This window comes from Salvia hispanica, chromosome 3 (genome assembly GCF_023119035.1).
Source record: "Salvia hispanica cultivar TCC Black 2014 chromosome 3, UniMelb_Shisp_WGS_1.0, whole genome shotgun sequence".
NCBI classification, from domain to species: domain Eukaryota; kingdom Viridiplantae; phylum Streptophyta; class Magnoliopsida; order Lamiales; family Lamiaceae; genus Salvia; species Salvia hispanica.
In genome coordinates this window covers 39,902,173-39,916,563 of record NC_062967.1, presented here as the reverse complement: position 1 = coordinate 39,916,563, position 14,391 = coordinate 39,902,173, and the positions used below count along the sequence as shown (strand labels likewise).

Here is a 14,391-nt window from a genome sequence, read left to right as displayed (position 1 = left end):
ACAGTCATGCAAGTTATAGAATAAATTCCTACTAATGCAATCCAAAAGAGGAAATTGTCCCAAGTTTTGGGGTGGATTATGTACAAACAATAAGTGATTTTTGAAGTACTTATTAGGTATTTTAGGTGATAATTCAATGACAATTCTGAATACTTGATCCAAAACAGTTTTGTTATCGTAAATTTCAATTATACTATTTTATACAAACGGCTATATTTATTTTATGATTTAGAAAAATGTAACCAAATCATGAAAGATGTAAAATTAAGGTCTTGCTTAATTGTGTGGCCTATATCTCTATCAAAAAAGGGAATCGACATTCCTCCTTAACATAATTATAAGATTCTCACGAGAATTACAAACTTTGGTGATTTATAATTCAATTTTTACAAAATGCAGGAGCAAATGACTTATGACGAGACGAATCGGTTTTCTACTATTATTGTATTTTATATAATGAGATATTTTATGAAAAACATTTTGATAAAAATAAGTGTGGTTTTGTGTTGGAAGGCGATTAGCAAACGGTTAGAATGCAAAGAGGCATTCGTTTCAATATTCTCGCTTCCACACGTGTACCGTGCGTGCGCCATTTTCACCCGTCAGTTCCAACACCAAAAAATCTCCCAATTTTGTCTGCTGGCAGCAGCAATCATCTTCCCAAATTCCACTTCACATCTTCAATTCCTCGTCGTTGCCGTTGCTCTTACAAAAAGGCATTTTAGTAATCCATGAATCTCGAATTTCCGCCGCCATGAATCCCGCCAAAACCTTAGCCAGAATCCCCGCGCCGCCAAGTCTAACCCCGACCAATATTAAATGGAACGACGTCGCTTTTCCATTTTGTCGCAAACTCCCTGTTTTTGTGCCGACGAGATCGGCGCGCCTGATTCCTAACTCAGTTCGCACCGTTGCGTCGGATTTTACTCCCGCTGGAGTTTCTCAGAATCCAGAGCGAGAGAAATCGGATGGATTAGAAGAGAATATAGAGAAGGTAGTGGTGAATTTGATGATGAGATTATTGATGCTTTTTTATTGGGATTTTATTCAGCTCTTGTGGCTGCTTGCTTGCAGGTTATCTACGGATGCCGGTTCTTCGCAATCCTCGCGGTTGGGGGATCGCTTATCGGATCGTTTCTTTGTTTTATCAAGGTCGGGTTTTTCGATTCATTACGTGTAGGTGGTGCTCAGTTCGTTAGACAAAATAATAGTGAGTCCGGATTAATTAGCATGGACCCAATAGATATACTAATAATTAGGTGGTATTACTGTTCGTTATACAAGATAACAGTGAGATATAAGCCAAAATAGGATTTGTATAAGATTAAATTAGTTATAGGGTAGAGATGAGATGATTAAGAGAGAATTCGGAATAAGGGATTAATTTCGAGCTTTTTTTATGGATTAGATTAGACAGGACCTTTAATCACAAGTAAACATGGCAACCAACCAAACGGCCACTATGCTAGCTTTTTTTTATGGATTGGATGACATTTGCCATTAATTGTAGTTGGTTTATGCTTCCAATTGTGAAATGCTTGATGAAAATCTCTGTAGAGATTTATTTTGACCTTGTTTGATTATAATTTATAAATCTCATATCACACAAACTACATAGAGCATTGACTATGGCTTTAGCAGCACTCTTTCAAGAATGTTTTTTCTGGTAAATGAGCAATTAACTTGAGTTGGCATTGAGTATATTGCTCATGCTTGTTAGATTATATGAACCTTAATTTTGAAACGAATCTCAAGATTTGTATATCTATACGCTTGCTACTCTGTCGATTAGCATTGGGAATAAAGATCAGAGAAGGTTTTGTTACATTCTGGTATCAACCTTAGGCATTTCTAAAGATGATTGATAACAGGTTTTGTTGAATACAGGGTTGTGTTTATGTTGTATCGTCGTTTCAAGACTATCTATTGGACCGTGGGAGAGTGATCTCATCCCTCGTTGAGGCTACTGGTACGTACTATACGAATCACCTACATTGTTGTTTTCTCTCTCCCTTTCGAATCCATCATGCAAGTATTCAAAAATCAACGTAGATGTCTACCTTCTCGGAACTGTGATGTTGGTGTTCGGAATGGGGCTGTACGAGCTCTTCATCAGCAATCTCGACAAAGCAAAATCCACCCCAGACGGAAGCTCTACCTACAGATCGAACTTGTTTGGCTTGTTCACTCTCAAGGTTTTTTTGCTTCTCAGCACTCAAACTCGACATTTATAAGTCGTCATCAACGATGTTCATTTTTTTTTGTATTGATATGAATCAGGAGCGGCCGCGGTGGCTGGAGATAAAGACGGTGAACGAGCTGAAAACGAAACTGGGGCATGTCATAGTGATGCTACTGCTGATTGGCTTCTTCGACAAGAGTAAGAGAGCGGTGATACAATCGCCTCTCGATCTTCTTTGCTTCTCAGCTTCAGTACTCCTCTGTTCCGGTTGCCTCTTCTTGCTGTCAAAACTAAACCACTGAATTTCATAATAGTTTAGTGTTCAAATTCTGTGAAATAGGTAAATCCAGCTCTTTTGCAATATGTTGGAGTATCTTCTATACTGAATTAATGGTTACCTATTTAACCGAGTTGATGTACAGAATTTCATGCTAACTTTGTCTTTGATTTAATAGATGGGAAACCGAAAATTTTAATGTAGTATTTCCTAATTTTAACATGAAATTGGAGCGTTGCAATAATGCCACCACCTTTCAGTTACAAACTACATTTAATTGTAAAATAATCATATTGGCTTGGAAGTTTTATTTAAATTAATCATATTGGATAGGAAGTTTTATTTAAATTAATCAGATTGGATAAGAAGTTTTAATTAAATTACTCATAAGAAGTCATGCGTCACCCACCTTTGATGGCAGGGACATAAAAGTGTGAGTTTCTTGTCTGATGCCCCTAGATTGAATGAAAGTAGTAATTATTTATGAGTCTCACACTTAATTTAAATACAACTACTGTAATTAGGATCGAGTACCTACAAAATAATTCACTTATTATTTAAGTATTTTTTTCAAATTTAATTTTGTTTATAGTAAAATAAAATTTATTTGAGAATAAACAAATACAGTAAACTTTAAAATTTAAAAGTGTACAAAATAAATTAAAATTACACAGTAGCTTTTGCACTATTAAGTTTAGGGTGTAGTTATACAAATTGTGTCTTTTTGCTTTAAAAGAGAAATGGAGATATCGACAAATAAATAAAATAATGAACATAAAAATAAGTGTGCAGGCAAAGACACAATCGAATGACACGTCATTAATTTTCATCCAAATAATTAATCACCATTTATTACTCTGGAAATTACAGTTAGTAGTGTAACAGATATAGATATAGGCGTTGGCTGCCCGCCCTCTCCATCCATATTCTATATTCCTCCCTCCCTCCCTCTCTCTTTTTCAAGAAATTTCCAACAGAGAGAGAGCAATGAAGAAAAAATCCCCATTTTCAGCTGGCCAAATGGAGGCCTTGACTGCTCTCTGCGACACCTTCTTACCCCCCATACCTTCCCCTCTTCACGATGATTCAATCACTCAATTCTTCCAAACATCAGCTTCCCTCTCTTCAACTCACCAAAATGTAAGCTTTTTCACATAAAAATACAATCTTTTATCATAACCATCTGATTTGGGTGTGTGCTTGTGCAGGTGGCTGTGTTGATGTGTGAGAAGATCAAACACCCCAAGATTTATCTCTGTAAAATTGCGCTGTGGTTGCTGTCAACATGGATTGGAACCTTCTTGTTGTGTGGGAGGAAAAGCTTGTCTCCTCATTTCCCTTATTTCAAGAGGTTTTCACTCCTTTCTTGTGAAAACAGAGAGAGCATTGTGCTGTCATGGTCTCAGAGCAACTTGTTTCTCTTGAGACTCCTCTACACTGCCTCCAAAACCTTCATCCTCCTCCTCTTCTTCTCTCAGGTACACGGAATTGAAATTGAATCGTATGAAATTGAATTGGAATTAGAATTTTGAATGTGTAGTTTGTGAAGGTGTCCAATTTTATGATTATTTGGAATTCCAATTATCTACGATATTGATTCAAAATGTGTGATTGTAATTCAAATCTAAATCGAAATAGAACATCGGATTTAGAATTGAAGACTTTCAAGTCCAATTCCGCATGTCCAATTCCATGATATCGAATGGAGTGTGTGTGATTTATTATAAATGGGCCCACTAGCTAGGATGTAGGTGGGAGGGTTTGTGTCAATCAGTTCATGAGTTGCAACTTCATTTATTTTGGGTATGATTTATTTCTTCCTCTGTCATATGATTTTTGTATAGTCCCATTTCAAGTTTCATCGGCTGAAATGATCGGTTGCATGTGATCAAATTGTGTTTTGCTGGTTGGGATGGTGGTTGAAGCATTCAATCTCCCCCATTTATTGTGATGATTTTATGTTGTGGGTGGTCCACTTTGTTAATACTACTCTGTTTCTTGTTGAGATTGGTGAGACTAATGAGTAATGAGGCTGAATGATCACTAATTAGGTGAATGAGAAACAAGAGAATGTTTCTTGGAAAGCAATAGGCTATAGCCGGCCGGATTTCGCAGCCACGGAGCGCGAGAAAGGCGACAACGAGAGGGAGAGGTCGAAGCTTGAACCGCCCTTAAGCCGGGGTGTTGTTGAGTTGGGTCGATCAAAGGAGGCAGCGGTTCACGCTCTGCGGAAATTGGGCTTCGTGGTGTCGAGCACGAGCCCGTCGCTCGTTATCAGGTGTGACGTGGTGGTGGTTGGCTCGGGCGCAGGAGGGGGAGTCGTGGCCGGAGTTCTTGCGAAAGCCGGCTACAAGGTGCTTGTGCTAGAAAAAGGGGGCTATGTGCCGAGAAATGAATTCTCACTGCTTGAAGGGGAAGCCATGGATGAAATGTACCTAAGCCATGGGGTGTTGGCGACCGAGAACATGGACGTTCTCATCCTCGCCGGCTCGACCGTGGGCGGTGGCACGACGATAAACTGGTCGGCCGCGATCCGGACCCCACCGCATGTTCGAAAAGAGTGGAGTGAGAACCATGGGCTAGAGCTTTTTAGTAGCAAGGTTTATGATAGGGCATTGGATGTGGTGAGTGAGAGAATGGGAGTTCAATCAGAGTTTGATGAGGAAGGGTTCAACAACATGGTGTTGAGAAAAGGGTGCACCAACTTAGGCTACAACGTGGAGACCATCCCCCGAAACTCGGCACCGGACCACAACTGCGGCTCGTGCTGCCTCGGCTGCCGCGACGGAAAGAAGAAGGGCGTGAACGAGACGTGGCTCGTCGATCTAATCGAGTCGGGCAACGGCGCGGTCCTCCCGGGGTGTGAGGCCACGCGGGTTGTGATCGGGACGGGACGCGCGTCAGGGGTAGCGTTCACGTTCGGGTCCGGGGAGACGGGCGTCGTCGAGGCGCGGGCGACGATCGTCGCCTGCGGCGCGATACGCACGCCGCCGTTGTTAAAGAGGAGCGGGTTGAGGAATCCGAGCATCGGGAGGAACCTCCACCTCCATCCAGTGGTGATGGGGTGGGGGTATTTTCCGGAGGCGGCCTCTTGGCCGCTTCCGGACAAGAGGAGCCACAAGGGGCCCATCATGACAGCAATGACAAAATTTGTCATTCCTGATCATGATGGCAGGGCAGGGCCGGGGCCAGGGTATGAGGTGCTCATACAGACCCCGGCCCTGCACCCGGGGATGTTCTCGGCCCTAACGCCGTGGTGTTCGGGCGAGGACATCAAGGCGAGGCTGATGAAGTTTTCGCGGACGGTTCATATATTCGCGCTAGCGAGGGACCGAGGGTCGGGAGAGGTGAAGTCTCCCGACCACATAAGCTACGAGATGGAGGCCCGCGACGAGGAGAATCTGCGGCGGGGGCTGGGGAGGGTGCTGAGGATACTGGTGGCGGCGGGGGCGGAGGAGGTGGGGACGCAGAACAGGAGGGGGAGGGTGCTGAGGGTGGCGGAGGCGGGCGGGGAGGAGGTGGAGAGGTTCGTGGCGGAGGAGGCCGGGAGGGGGCTGGGGAGGCTGGAGAGCCCGGTGTGCTCGGCGCATCAGATGGGGAGCTGCAGAATGGGGGTGGACCCCAGGGGATCGGCGGTGGGGCCCACGGGGATGACGTGGGAGGTGGAGGGGCTCTACGTGGCGGACTCGAGCGTGTTTCCCACGGCGCTGGGGGTGAATCCCATGCTCACGGTGCAGGCGATTGCTTACTGCACCGCGCAGTCGATTCTTCAAGCTCTTGCATGAACTACATTCTGTTTTTTTTTTTTGTTTTTAATTATTTGTTTATTTCTGTATTTGAATTTAATTAAGGATGTCGTTTTGTACTTGAGTGTGAACTATTTTGGAAACTAGTAAATATTACAAAAAGTTTGGCGTGGCCGCCTCCATTAATTGTGTAAGTAATTCAAGATTAGCTATGATCCAATCTGAGTTTTGGCATTTTTTTTTAAATATTTATAAATTATGGGATGAATTTTAATATTTTAAAATTATATCATAATATAAGAAATAACGTGTATGGTATAAAGTCTTGACCCCACCAATCAATGAAATCAATTATTCAGTTTTTTTAACGTTTTATTCTTCATATTTATAGGTTTTGATTGTAAGAAGTTTATTCCTTTTATTTTAATTATTATAAATGGAGGAAGTAAAAGGTTTTGAAAGAAATTAACTTCTATTTTCTACTATAAATATATAGCATTAGATAGCTTATAATCCATACATTTCTATCTTTTTCTCATTACATTCTTTGTTGAATTTTTTACAGAGATTTGATCAAATTTCGGGTACTCTGTTAACTCTTTATCGATATTAGTTTAATATAAAGTTCATTTTCTACATCATAATTTTTATTATATAATAATAATGTTTGTTTATATTCTCCATTCTTCATATTTAATTTTGTTACTTTACTATATTATCTAAATCGTTCAGTTATTTTTTTATTATTTATTTGCATGCCTATTTTATAAATTTGTTGTTCTTAAGTGTGTTCTATATAACACTATAGTCGTGTGTTTATTTACATTGTACAACTAATTTACATTATACAACTAATTCTAATATGAGTATTATTTTTTATTATTATGCTATATTTATTTGAGCATTAAATTAATGTTGTAACTATTATAATTGGAATCTTTTGTTATAGGTGATGTAAGTTGATTCATTTTTTCTTCTTAGAGCTTAGTCAAATGATGTTTCAAATATCTCCATTCATGTATTGTCATTGTGAATCAGAGCTCTCCCAATTTTTATAATTTATTATTACTTATTTTAAATATATGGTATGTTTTAGTTGTATAATTTATAGCTATTTTGTTTACCATCTAAAATCATTTTTTTAAAATATCTTAATATATGCATCGCACACATATATCGCACAGGTGTGATACTAGATATTATAATGACGATACTATAAATTATGATTGATTGGGATCGATGCGCCATGAATTGTTGGTCTATTTAAAAAATGTGGAGCTACCGAAGTATTTAGGCTAGAGGATTATGATTGGATTAGGTTATTAGCACTCCATTTGGTTTTAAAAAAAAGGCTAGGCATGTGAAATTTTCATAAATAAATTAATATTTGGGGAGTGTAAATTTATGTGATTTCCATTTGACTCGTAATGAGGTTGGAACAGGGTAGGGGTCCACTTTAAGAGCAGTTATAATAATGGATGCTATTCTATTTATTTATTCAAGTCATGCTTGATTTAAATAAACTTTACTAATAATATGTAATATGCCCTTGCCAGCTAAATGCAGCCGAATTCACTTATTTGGACAACTATTCGACCGCCCCCAGAAACTTGTTTCCTAAACGAATAATAATTGATTTTAATTGTGATAATTGTCATTAAATATTTGATTTCTAAATAACATCTTTTAAAATATAAATATAGAATAATAATATTTCTATTTTTTTATATAATTATTCCACAATGTTTAAAATCAAAACTAATGTAGCACAAACCGCATTGTTTCGAATAAATCGGTAACATTTTAAATAACACTGACAACATAATGATGTTATTTGTCAAAAACAACATGGAGTATTACTTATTTTATTGTCCCATAATATTATTTTAGGTTTTGACAATTTTAAATATTATAGGACTCCAACAAAAATTTCTGATTTGAATACAAACAATTATGAATTATCCTTTAATTTTGATAATACCAACTCTTTGAAAATTCAACTCCAATACTAATTACACATTCCCATAATTCCAATTCACAATAATGGAGGTATGCATCATGGAAGTGCTGGAGTTGACTAGCAAGCATTACACACTCCAAAATCGAAGCGTCTATTCTCACTCAAAGAATAAAAGAAAGCCACTTTCCAAACACACCCACCAACAAAAAGAAAGCAACATATTTTCAAACTCTTGAGTAAACTCCAAGCCTCCTCTCCATATCATATATCCATCATCTTCCACCTCCTACTCTCCTCTCTATCCCAATTCCAAACCCCATGTTTATGCAGATTCTAAACCGATACACCTTCTCCTCCATCGCCCTCGTCTCCTTCGTCTTGTGCCTCGCCGCAGAACTCAAGAAAACTAAGGTACTCTACCACCTATGGTCCAACAGCCTATTTTCTCCTATGTTAATTCTGAGAATATCATTCTCTTCTTTTTCAGAAAGATGATCTCGTATTCAATGGAAAGTTGTGTTACTTGCCTAGAAGTTCGTCTTTCGAGCTTGGAATCACAGGCTTAATCTGTCTTAGTATCACCCAAGTCGCCGGAAGTTTATTCATTTACAGAGAATTCAGCCCGGGGGCTAAATTTACAGTCACGCGCAGTTTGCTCGTTTTATCCTGGTTAGACTTCCCCCATCTCCCCTAAGTAAATAATCAAAATCCGATATCATGATTCAGTATTCTAAAGCTAACCATATCATATGCATGAATTCTGGGAAAACAGAGTAATAATTTAATAAAGTAGTAATTAAATGTTAAATGAATGAATGAATGATGTGGCAGGATTGGCTTTGGAGTTGCAGTGGTATTACTAAGTGCAGCAAGTAGCATGAACCAGAGTCAAGACTTCGGAGAAGGATGGTTAGATGGAGAGTGTTACCTAGTTAAAGATGGAGTCTATATTGGTTCAGCCATACTTACCTTGCTGGCGCTCGGCTCAACCCTTGGCTCTGGTATCATAGCCGTAAGGAAAAACAAAGCTGAAGAGACACAAGGCTCCTTAGTTCATGCAAAAGTTGATAAATGACAAGATTACACAAGAGTAGTACCTAACATAACCGGCAGTTGGTATGCGTCTTAATCGCAAAAATCCTTCTCAATCAAGGTAAAGTGCAGCAGACAAAAACCAAATTGGTATGTATATACTATATACACACTCACTTGTAATAGTAGGAGGTACTTGCAACTTCGCAATTGTACTCTAGATAAACAGCTAGCTCAAAAGGTCAAAATACAGAATAGAGATGACATTCAATGAATGAATGGAAGAGTGAATCTTTCTCATCATAACCTACATCGACCTGATGGGAATAATCATTCTGCGTTGACAATAGCACCAAACAAGTTTAGATTTCAATCTATAATTTCAGCAGAGGAGCACTTGGTTTTCTGGATATGGAAGCACCACTCCTTAACACAACAAGAAACAAGCCAATTCTGTGAATGTAAAGTATTCAAAGAAGCTAGCATGTGACCGTCATTTAAAAACTGCACATCAACAGAGAATAATACGATCATGTTAACTAGGTGGTGCTTCTGTTTCTCATTTGTTTTTTTTTTCTAATTGGCTCTATGCCTAAAGCCTTAGTTGCAAGTACACATCATTAAAAGCCAGTAATTAAAACTATTAATTTGAGAAGTCAGCAGGTTCAAGAGCCAAAAAATAATATGGCCCTGCCATGTCTAAACTATAGGTGCAAAAAAAATCTAGTAAGTGGCATGCTAACTAATCCAAAATCCTTCATTGCCGGTTTAAGAATCAGCTTATTGAAGAACTGAAAGAAGATCCCAATTCAGGTTTCATCAGCAACTTCATGCTTCGAATCATGAAATGACCTCTGTCATCTTTACGTGTAACGGCCATGACCTCTATAACCATAGTTATATCCTCTTCCCCAGTTGTATGGGCCACGATGCTGACCATGTCCACTTCTCTGCCCACCATAACCAAACTGAGATCTTCTTTCAAAATAGCCAAATGTCTGTAGAATAACAAACACAGATGTGTGAGTGTTTACCAGTAAATGTTCATATCCACATATAGAAAGGCCTCTAAAAAAGATTACCTCAGAGTTTAGTTTAACTCTCTCAGATAATTGATTCTGCCCATCCCTAGTTCCCCATCCAAGAGAATTACAAGAAATTGTATCAAAAAAGTCATCCTTGCTGTATGCAGGCTGCATGCAGAAGAATAATATTATGATAAAAACAGATATAATCAATTACGGCAGTTATCAAAATTCTTAAATTATACCTTGGGATCACTCTTCGATATCAAGTCAAGTTTATCATCCCCAAATTCTTGGCTTTTGATTGCACTTTGCATCCCATCTATATTCTCTCTTTGGTTTGCTTTTCCAAGATAACCCCATACTTCATCTTTCTTAAACTTCTCGTTCATTGCTTCAAAATCAAATTCTTCGGTAAACTGGAGAGGGGATTGCAACTGCAAATATTCAATAGAATTTTGTGAAGATTCAGAAGTTCACCCAGGCAATAGGCATATGGAAAAGATATCACAAACATACAATAATTTAATCAGCTTATAGATACTAAAAACCCAAAAGAACTAGAACAGGTAAGTGCTATTTGCATTTAGATTTGCAAAATTAGTGGGATATGGATTTGTACATACCATTATGTATTTAAAACGAAAAAAACTGAAAACTGAATTTGGATTTCCAGGTCAGATGTATGTACATCTATATGAACACTTCCAAGTCCAACTTCAAAGTATAGAGCTACCCTTTTTAGATCTCTTAGTTTCACAATATGAAAAGGGTACTTCATGAAAGTTGAATACATGGTATGAGAATTCTAAAATTATAAATTGATATTCCGGACATACAAAGCTAATGCCGAAATACTAAATAAGTCAGGTTCAAAGTTTATTACAAAGTACATGTACCAATATATCAGAAAAGTATAACATATCAAAAGAACTAAAAGAAACCAGATAGCTGACCTTTTGTGCAGTTGGTGGAAGTGGCAAAAGAGGTGGATGAACTGCTGGGCCAGCAGCTGATGACAAGAAATTTGGGGAATTTGAACTAGTACCAGTTACATCATTCGGTTCAGCATATAAATTGTTTGACATAGAATATTCAGATAGTCTGGGCTGAGATGGGTTAGGAGCTCCAAGAAAAGAGTTTGATATTTGGCCCATACCAGAAGATGCTGAATATGGTAAGAACTGGGCAGGGAGGGATGATGCATGATTAGGAACAACTTTGTTAGCAGCTTGAGCTTCAATGCTGCCTGTGTTCTGATAGGCTAATGGCAAAGGTTGGGTCAACCCCCTTGAGTTTATTGTTGTGGAATTATATAAGGGCTGAGATTGCTCTGAAGAAAGTGAATTACTGTGCAGCATGGATGGAAGCAGTTGCTCAGAAGTAGAATTCGGTGACGAATTTAAGCAACTAGAACTGGAAGCTGCAAGTTGATACCCGGAAGGAACAAAATCTGGCATATTTGTCATTGCCATGGCTGTAGATGCTGGGTTCTGTAAGAGATGCGTCATGGGAGCTGATGACAAGGGATGTTGTTGAGCAATACTAGTGCCCCCTGGTGCGGCATGATATCCCTGCCATTGTGTTGGACCTGTTGGTATGTCATAAGAAGATGAACCGCTATGGGTTGACTGAGAAGAGCCCCATCCCATCTGACTTCCAGAAGGATTGGAAGGCAACATGTTTAAGTGGGATCTCGCATTCAATCCAGATGATTCGCTGTAGAACTTGGATTCCGTCGAATATCCAGGGACAGGTGAGACCGAATGTGATGAACTATATGGTGGAATATGATAGTTTGACTGCAGTACAGATGATTAGATCAACAAAATATCCAACTAAATCATCATAGTTAACAAAATGTAGCAACAGTAAACAAGCATAACACTAACTACCTCTATAATTGCAGGATCGTTGTGAACTTTCTCCTGCTTTTGGACTAGTGGGTTAGTTATTACTTTTACATCCTGCAACAGAAAACAATTTATTACTTCAGCCCGTGCAGACTTAAAATAATGGATATAAATGATAGATACTCAAATCAAGCCCCGTAAATTGAGATCAGCCACAAGGCCCACAATGCTACTAGTATGGTAAAAGCTGATCTTTGACAAGAATATACAATGAGCCAACAGAATCATATGATAGAAAAGTAGTACGATTTACCACATTCATCGTACTCAAATCATTTATAGTTATCTAAATTCTAAATCCTCAATCATAAGAACTATCTTAAAAAGGTAATTATGGTGCTGGATTGTTCTCAAAGTTAGCATACAAGCACCTAAGAGAAATTATCAAACAGATTCTCACACAATAACAATAATAGCTATGCAGAAAATCTACAAAATCATTTCTTAAGTTATTATATTGAGCACTTGTCCAAGTATTCTGATATGCGCGGAAACATGCAACATCAATTACCCAATGTGACATAACACAACACAATAGAGTGAAACCAAAGCATGTGAGCAAAAAGGAAAGGAGGACAGCTCAGAGTTATAATTACAATGATATGCGTCAGGCCAAACCACTAATCTCGACACAAAAAGTATGGAACCCATGATGGCTTTATTGAACGAACGACCTTGTACAACGTATTATCAGCTCATGAACCCACAACCCACAAAAAATCGTGCTTGAGACTAATAGAAGGAGTTTAACAATTAAAAAATCACAATCAGGCATTCCAAGATTAGGCACTCCAAGACAGCAATCCATACTTACTTTAATGTCACTCCCACGAAACAGAATGTATTCAAAGACTTTGTCGCTTGGTGGAACTTCTTTCCCGTCATTCCTTCTCCCCTCCGTGCCAAATGTTCTCACTGAAATCAATCAACAACTTGTTTATTTGAATAGCAAAAAGATACAAAGTCATTCCAAATTTAATAGCAGATGGCAGCACAAGATGAATTTAGAATTTGGTAATCTACAGCTGATAAAGTTAAAAGTAACAAAGTTATACTTCTGATTTGAGATAAACAACTAAAACAGTAAAATATAGATTCACTATTTTTTGGTAACAGAGCTTTGCCCAACCAATAAGAAGCATCCCTCCGTCCCATCATAAGTGAGGAGTATTCCTTTTTGGGCCGTCCCATTATAAGTGACACATTTCCTTTTATGGCAAAAAAGCAATACTCTATTTTTCTCTTGCTTTATCCTCTCTCCTACTTTTCTCTTTACATTTTTCTCACTCCTACTTTATTCTCTCTTCATTTAACCACTAAACATCACTACCTAAAAGCTTGTGCCCAAAAGAGATGTGTCACATGTAATGGGACGGATCTTTCAATCCCAGAGCACATCCCACTGAGGGGGCGTGCAAACTCAGATATACAATAATGACACGTTCTCCCTAAAGCCATTCTTATCAGATACGAAGAAGTTTGCGAAGAATAAAGCGACACTGTAAGCAACCAATGCAATTGGCAACAAACAATCAACAACTAAGAAGTCACGACCTTCACCAGAACAATGGAAAACTGCAAAAACATGTGTTTACTTTTTGACATAATAAACATATTAAGACAAACGGCTGAGTCTATGCAGCAGTTCCTAAAACCTTTCCGTTCTAATCAAATCAGCACCAAACTTAGTAGTATGAAAAATCACTAAGACCTAAGCTTCTACTCCAAAACAACGCGGTCCGCTATAGGAACGTTTGATGTTTCCAAAAATGAAGAACATTGATCAATATGAGCACACACGTGATAAAAAAAATGCAATCCCTAGAAATCGAAGCGCAAAAAGCAACGGCGGCCAAAAAATCACAAATAAGGGGAACTGGAAAGGTAAAATATCCTATTGGCAAAACGGAAATCACCATCTTTGAGGCCGAATGTGGAATCCTGAGGATTTAGGAAGTATAGAATCCCCTCGTAGCGAATCTCGGATTTGGACATGACGCTGATGAAGCTTCCGATGAAGGAATCCCCCGCCGACGATGGAGAGGGCTGCGACGTCGCATTGTTGGCGTTACTAGAAGGTTCTTTCGACATCGATGAGGGCGAAAACGAAAACGAAATCGTTGGGAAAATGGAGAGGAAATCTTTCTCAAGGCATGGAGAAATGATTCGATGATTTTGTTAGGGCGGTCGTTCTAGTGATCCTCTACTGTGGGGAATTTCGCTAACGCAGAGTTTAATTAATCAAAAGGCCTTCAA

The 14,391-nt window shown here is 38.7% G+C and overlaps 4 protein-coding genes across 4 annotated transcripts; 3 read left to right on the top strand and 1 right to left on the bottom strand.

Moving 5' to 3' along the window:
• Positions 1-578: 578 nt before the first annotated feature.
• LOC125211733 lies at positions 579-2,665 on the top strand. The gene is made up of 5 exons (XM_048111647.1): positions 579-994; positions 1,075-1,152; positions 1,888-1,969; positions 2,053-2,195; positions 2,281-2,665. Exons 1-5 carry the CDS (start codon positions 755-757, stop codon positions 2,482-2,484), a joined length of 747 nt encoding a protein of 248 aa, XP_047967604.1. The 5' UTR covers positions 579-754; the 3' UTR covers positions 2,485-2,665.
• Positions 2,666-3,361: 696 nt separating this feature from the next.
• Positions 3,362-6,439, top strand: LOC125211363 (long-chain-alcohol oxidase FAO4A). Its single transcript, XM_048111108.1, has 3 exons — positions 3,362-3,599; positions 3,668-3,937; positions 4,511-6,439. Exons 1-3 carry the CDS (start codon positions 3,447-3,449, stop codon positions 6,242-6,244), a joined length of 2,157 nt encoding a protein of 718 aa, XP_047967065.1. The 5' UTR covers positions 3,362-3,446; the 3' UTR covers positions 6,245-6,439.
• Positions 6,440-8,221: 1,782 nt separating this feature from the next.
• Positions 8,222-9,472, top strand: LOC125214487 (protein MODIFYING WALL LIGNIN-2-like). Its single transcript, XM_048115536.1, has 3 exons — positions 8,222-8,576; positions 8,653-8,834; positions 8,997-9,472. The coding sequence occupies exons 1-3, from the start codon at positions 8,484-8,486 to the stop codon at positions 9,238-9,240; spliced, it is 519 nt and encodes a 172-aa protein (XP_047971493.1). The 5' UTR covers positions 8,222-8,483; the 3' UTR covers positions 9,241-9,472.
• Positions 9,473-9,817: 345 nt separating this feature from the next.
• On the bottom strand, positions 9,818-14,345 carry LOC125214486 (decapping 5-like protein). Its single transcript, XM_048115535.1, has 7 exons — positions 14,052-14,345; positions 12,950-13,050; positions 12,118-12,189; positions 11,179-12,024; positions 10,468-10,659; positions 10,280-10,390; positions 9,818-10,195 (listed from the first exon to the last, which is right to left on the bottom strand). Exons 1-7 carry the CDS (start codon positions 14,224-14,226, stop codon positions 10,061-10,063), a joined length of 1,632 nt encoding a protein of 543 aa, XP_047971492.1. The 5' UTR covers positions 14,227-14,345; the 3' UTR covers positions 9,818-10,060.
• Positions 14,346-14,391: the final 46 nt, after the last annotated feature.

Excerpts from the sequence above, each read along its gene's own strand:
- LOC125211733 (XM_048111647.1), top strand. The coding sequence starts at position 755 with ATGAATCCCGCCAAAACCTTAGCCAGAATCCCCGCGCCGCCAAGTCTA. Across the intron at positions 995-1,074 it reads TAGAAGAGAATATAGAGAAG|GTTATCTACGGATGCCGGTT; the intron begins GTAGTGGTGAAT and ends GCTTGCTTGCAG. Across the intron at positions 1,970-2,052 it reads ATCCCTCGTTGAGGCTACTG|ATGTCTACCTTCTCGGAACT; the intron begins GTACGTACTATA and ends AAATCAACGTAG.
- LOC125211363 (XM_048111108.1), top strand. The coding sequence starts at position 3,447 with ATGAAGAAAAAATCCCCATTTTCAGCTGGCCAAATGGAGGCCTTGACT. Across the intron at positions 3,600-3,667 it reads TCTCTTCAACTCACCAAAAT|GTGGCTGTGTTGATGTGTGA; the intron begins GTAAGCTTTTTC and ends GTGCTTGTGCAG. Across the intron at positions 3,938-4,510 it reads TCCTCCTCTTCTTCTCTCAG|GTGAATGAGAAACAAGAGAA; the intron begins GTACACGGAATT and ends ATCACTAATTAG.
- LOC125214487 (XM_048115536.1), top strand. The coding sequence starts at position 8,484 with ATGTTTATGCAGATTCTAAACCGATACACCTTCTCCTCCATCGCCCTC. Across the intron at positions 8,577-8,652 it reads CAGAACTCAAGAAAACTAAG|AAAGATGATCTCGTATTCAA; the intron begins GTACTCTACCAC and ends CTTCTTTTTCAG. Across the intron at positions 8,835-8,996 it reads AGTTTGCTCGTTTTATCCTG|GATTGGCTTTGGAGTTGCAG; the intron begins GTTAGACTTCCC and ends ATGATGTGGCAG.
- LOC125214486 (XM_048115535.1), bottom strand. The coding sequence starts at position 14,226 with ATGTCGAAAGAACCTTCTAGTAACGCCAACAATGCGACGTCGCAGCCC. Across the intron at positions 10,660-11,178 it reads TTCCACCAACTGCACAAAAG|TTGCAATCCCCTCTCCAGTT; the intron begins GTCAGCTATCTG and ends GAATATTTGCAG. Across the intron at positions 10,391-10,467 it reads TATCGAAGAGTGATCCCAAG|CCTGCATACAGCAAGGATGA; the intron begins GTATAATTTAAG and ends TTCTGCATGCAG.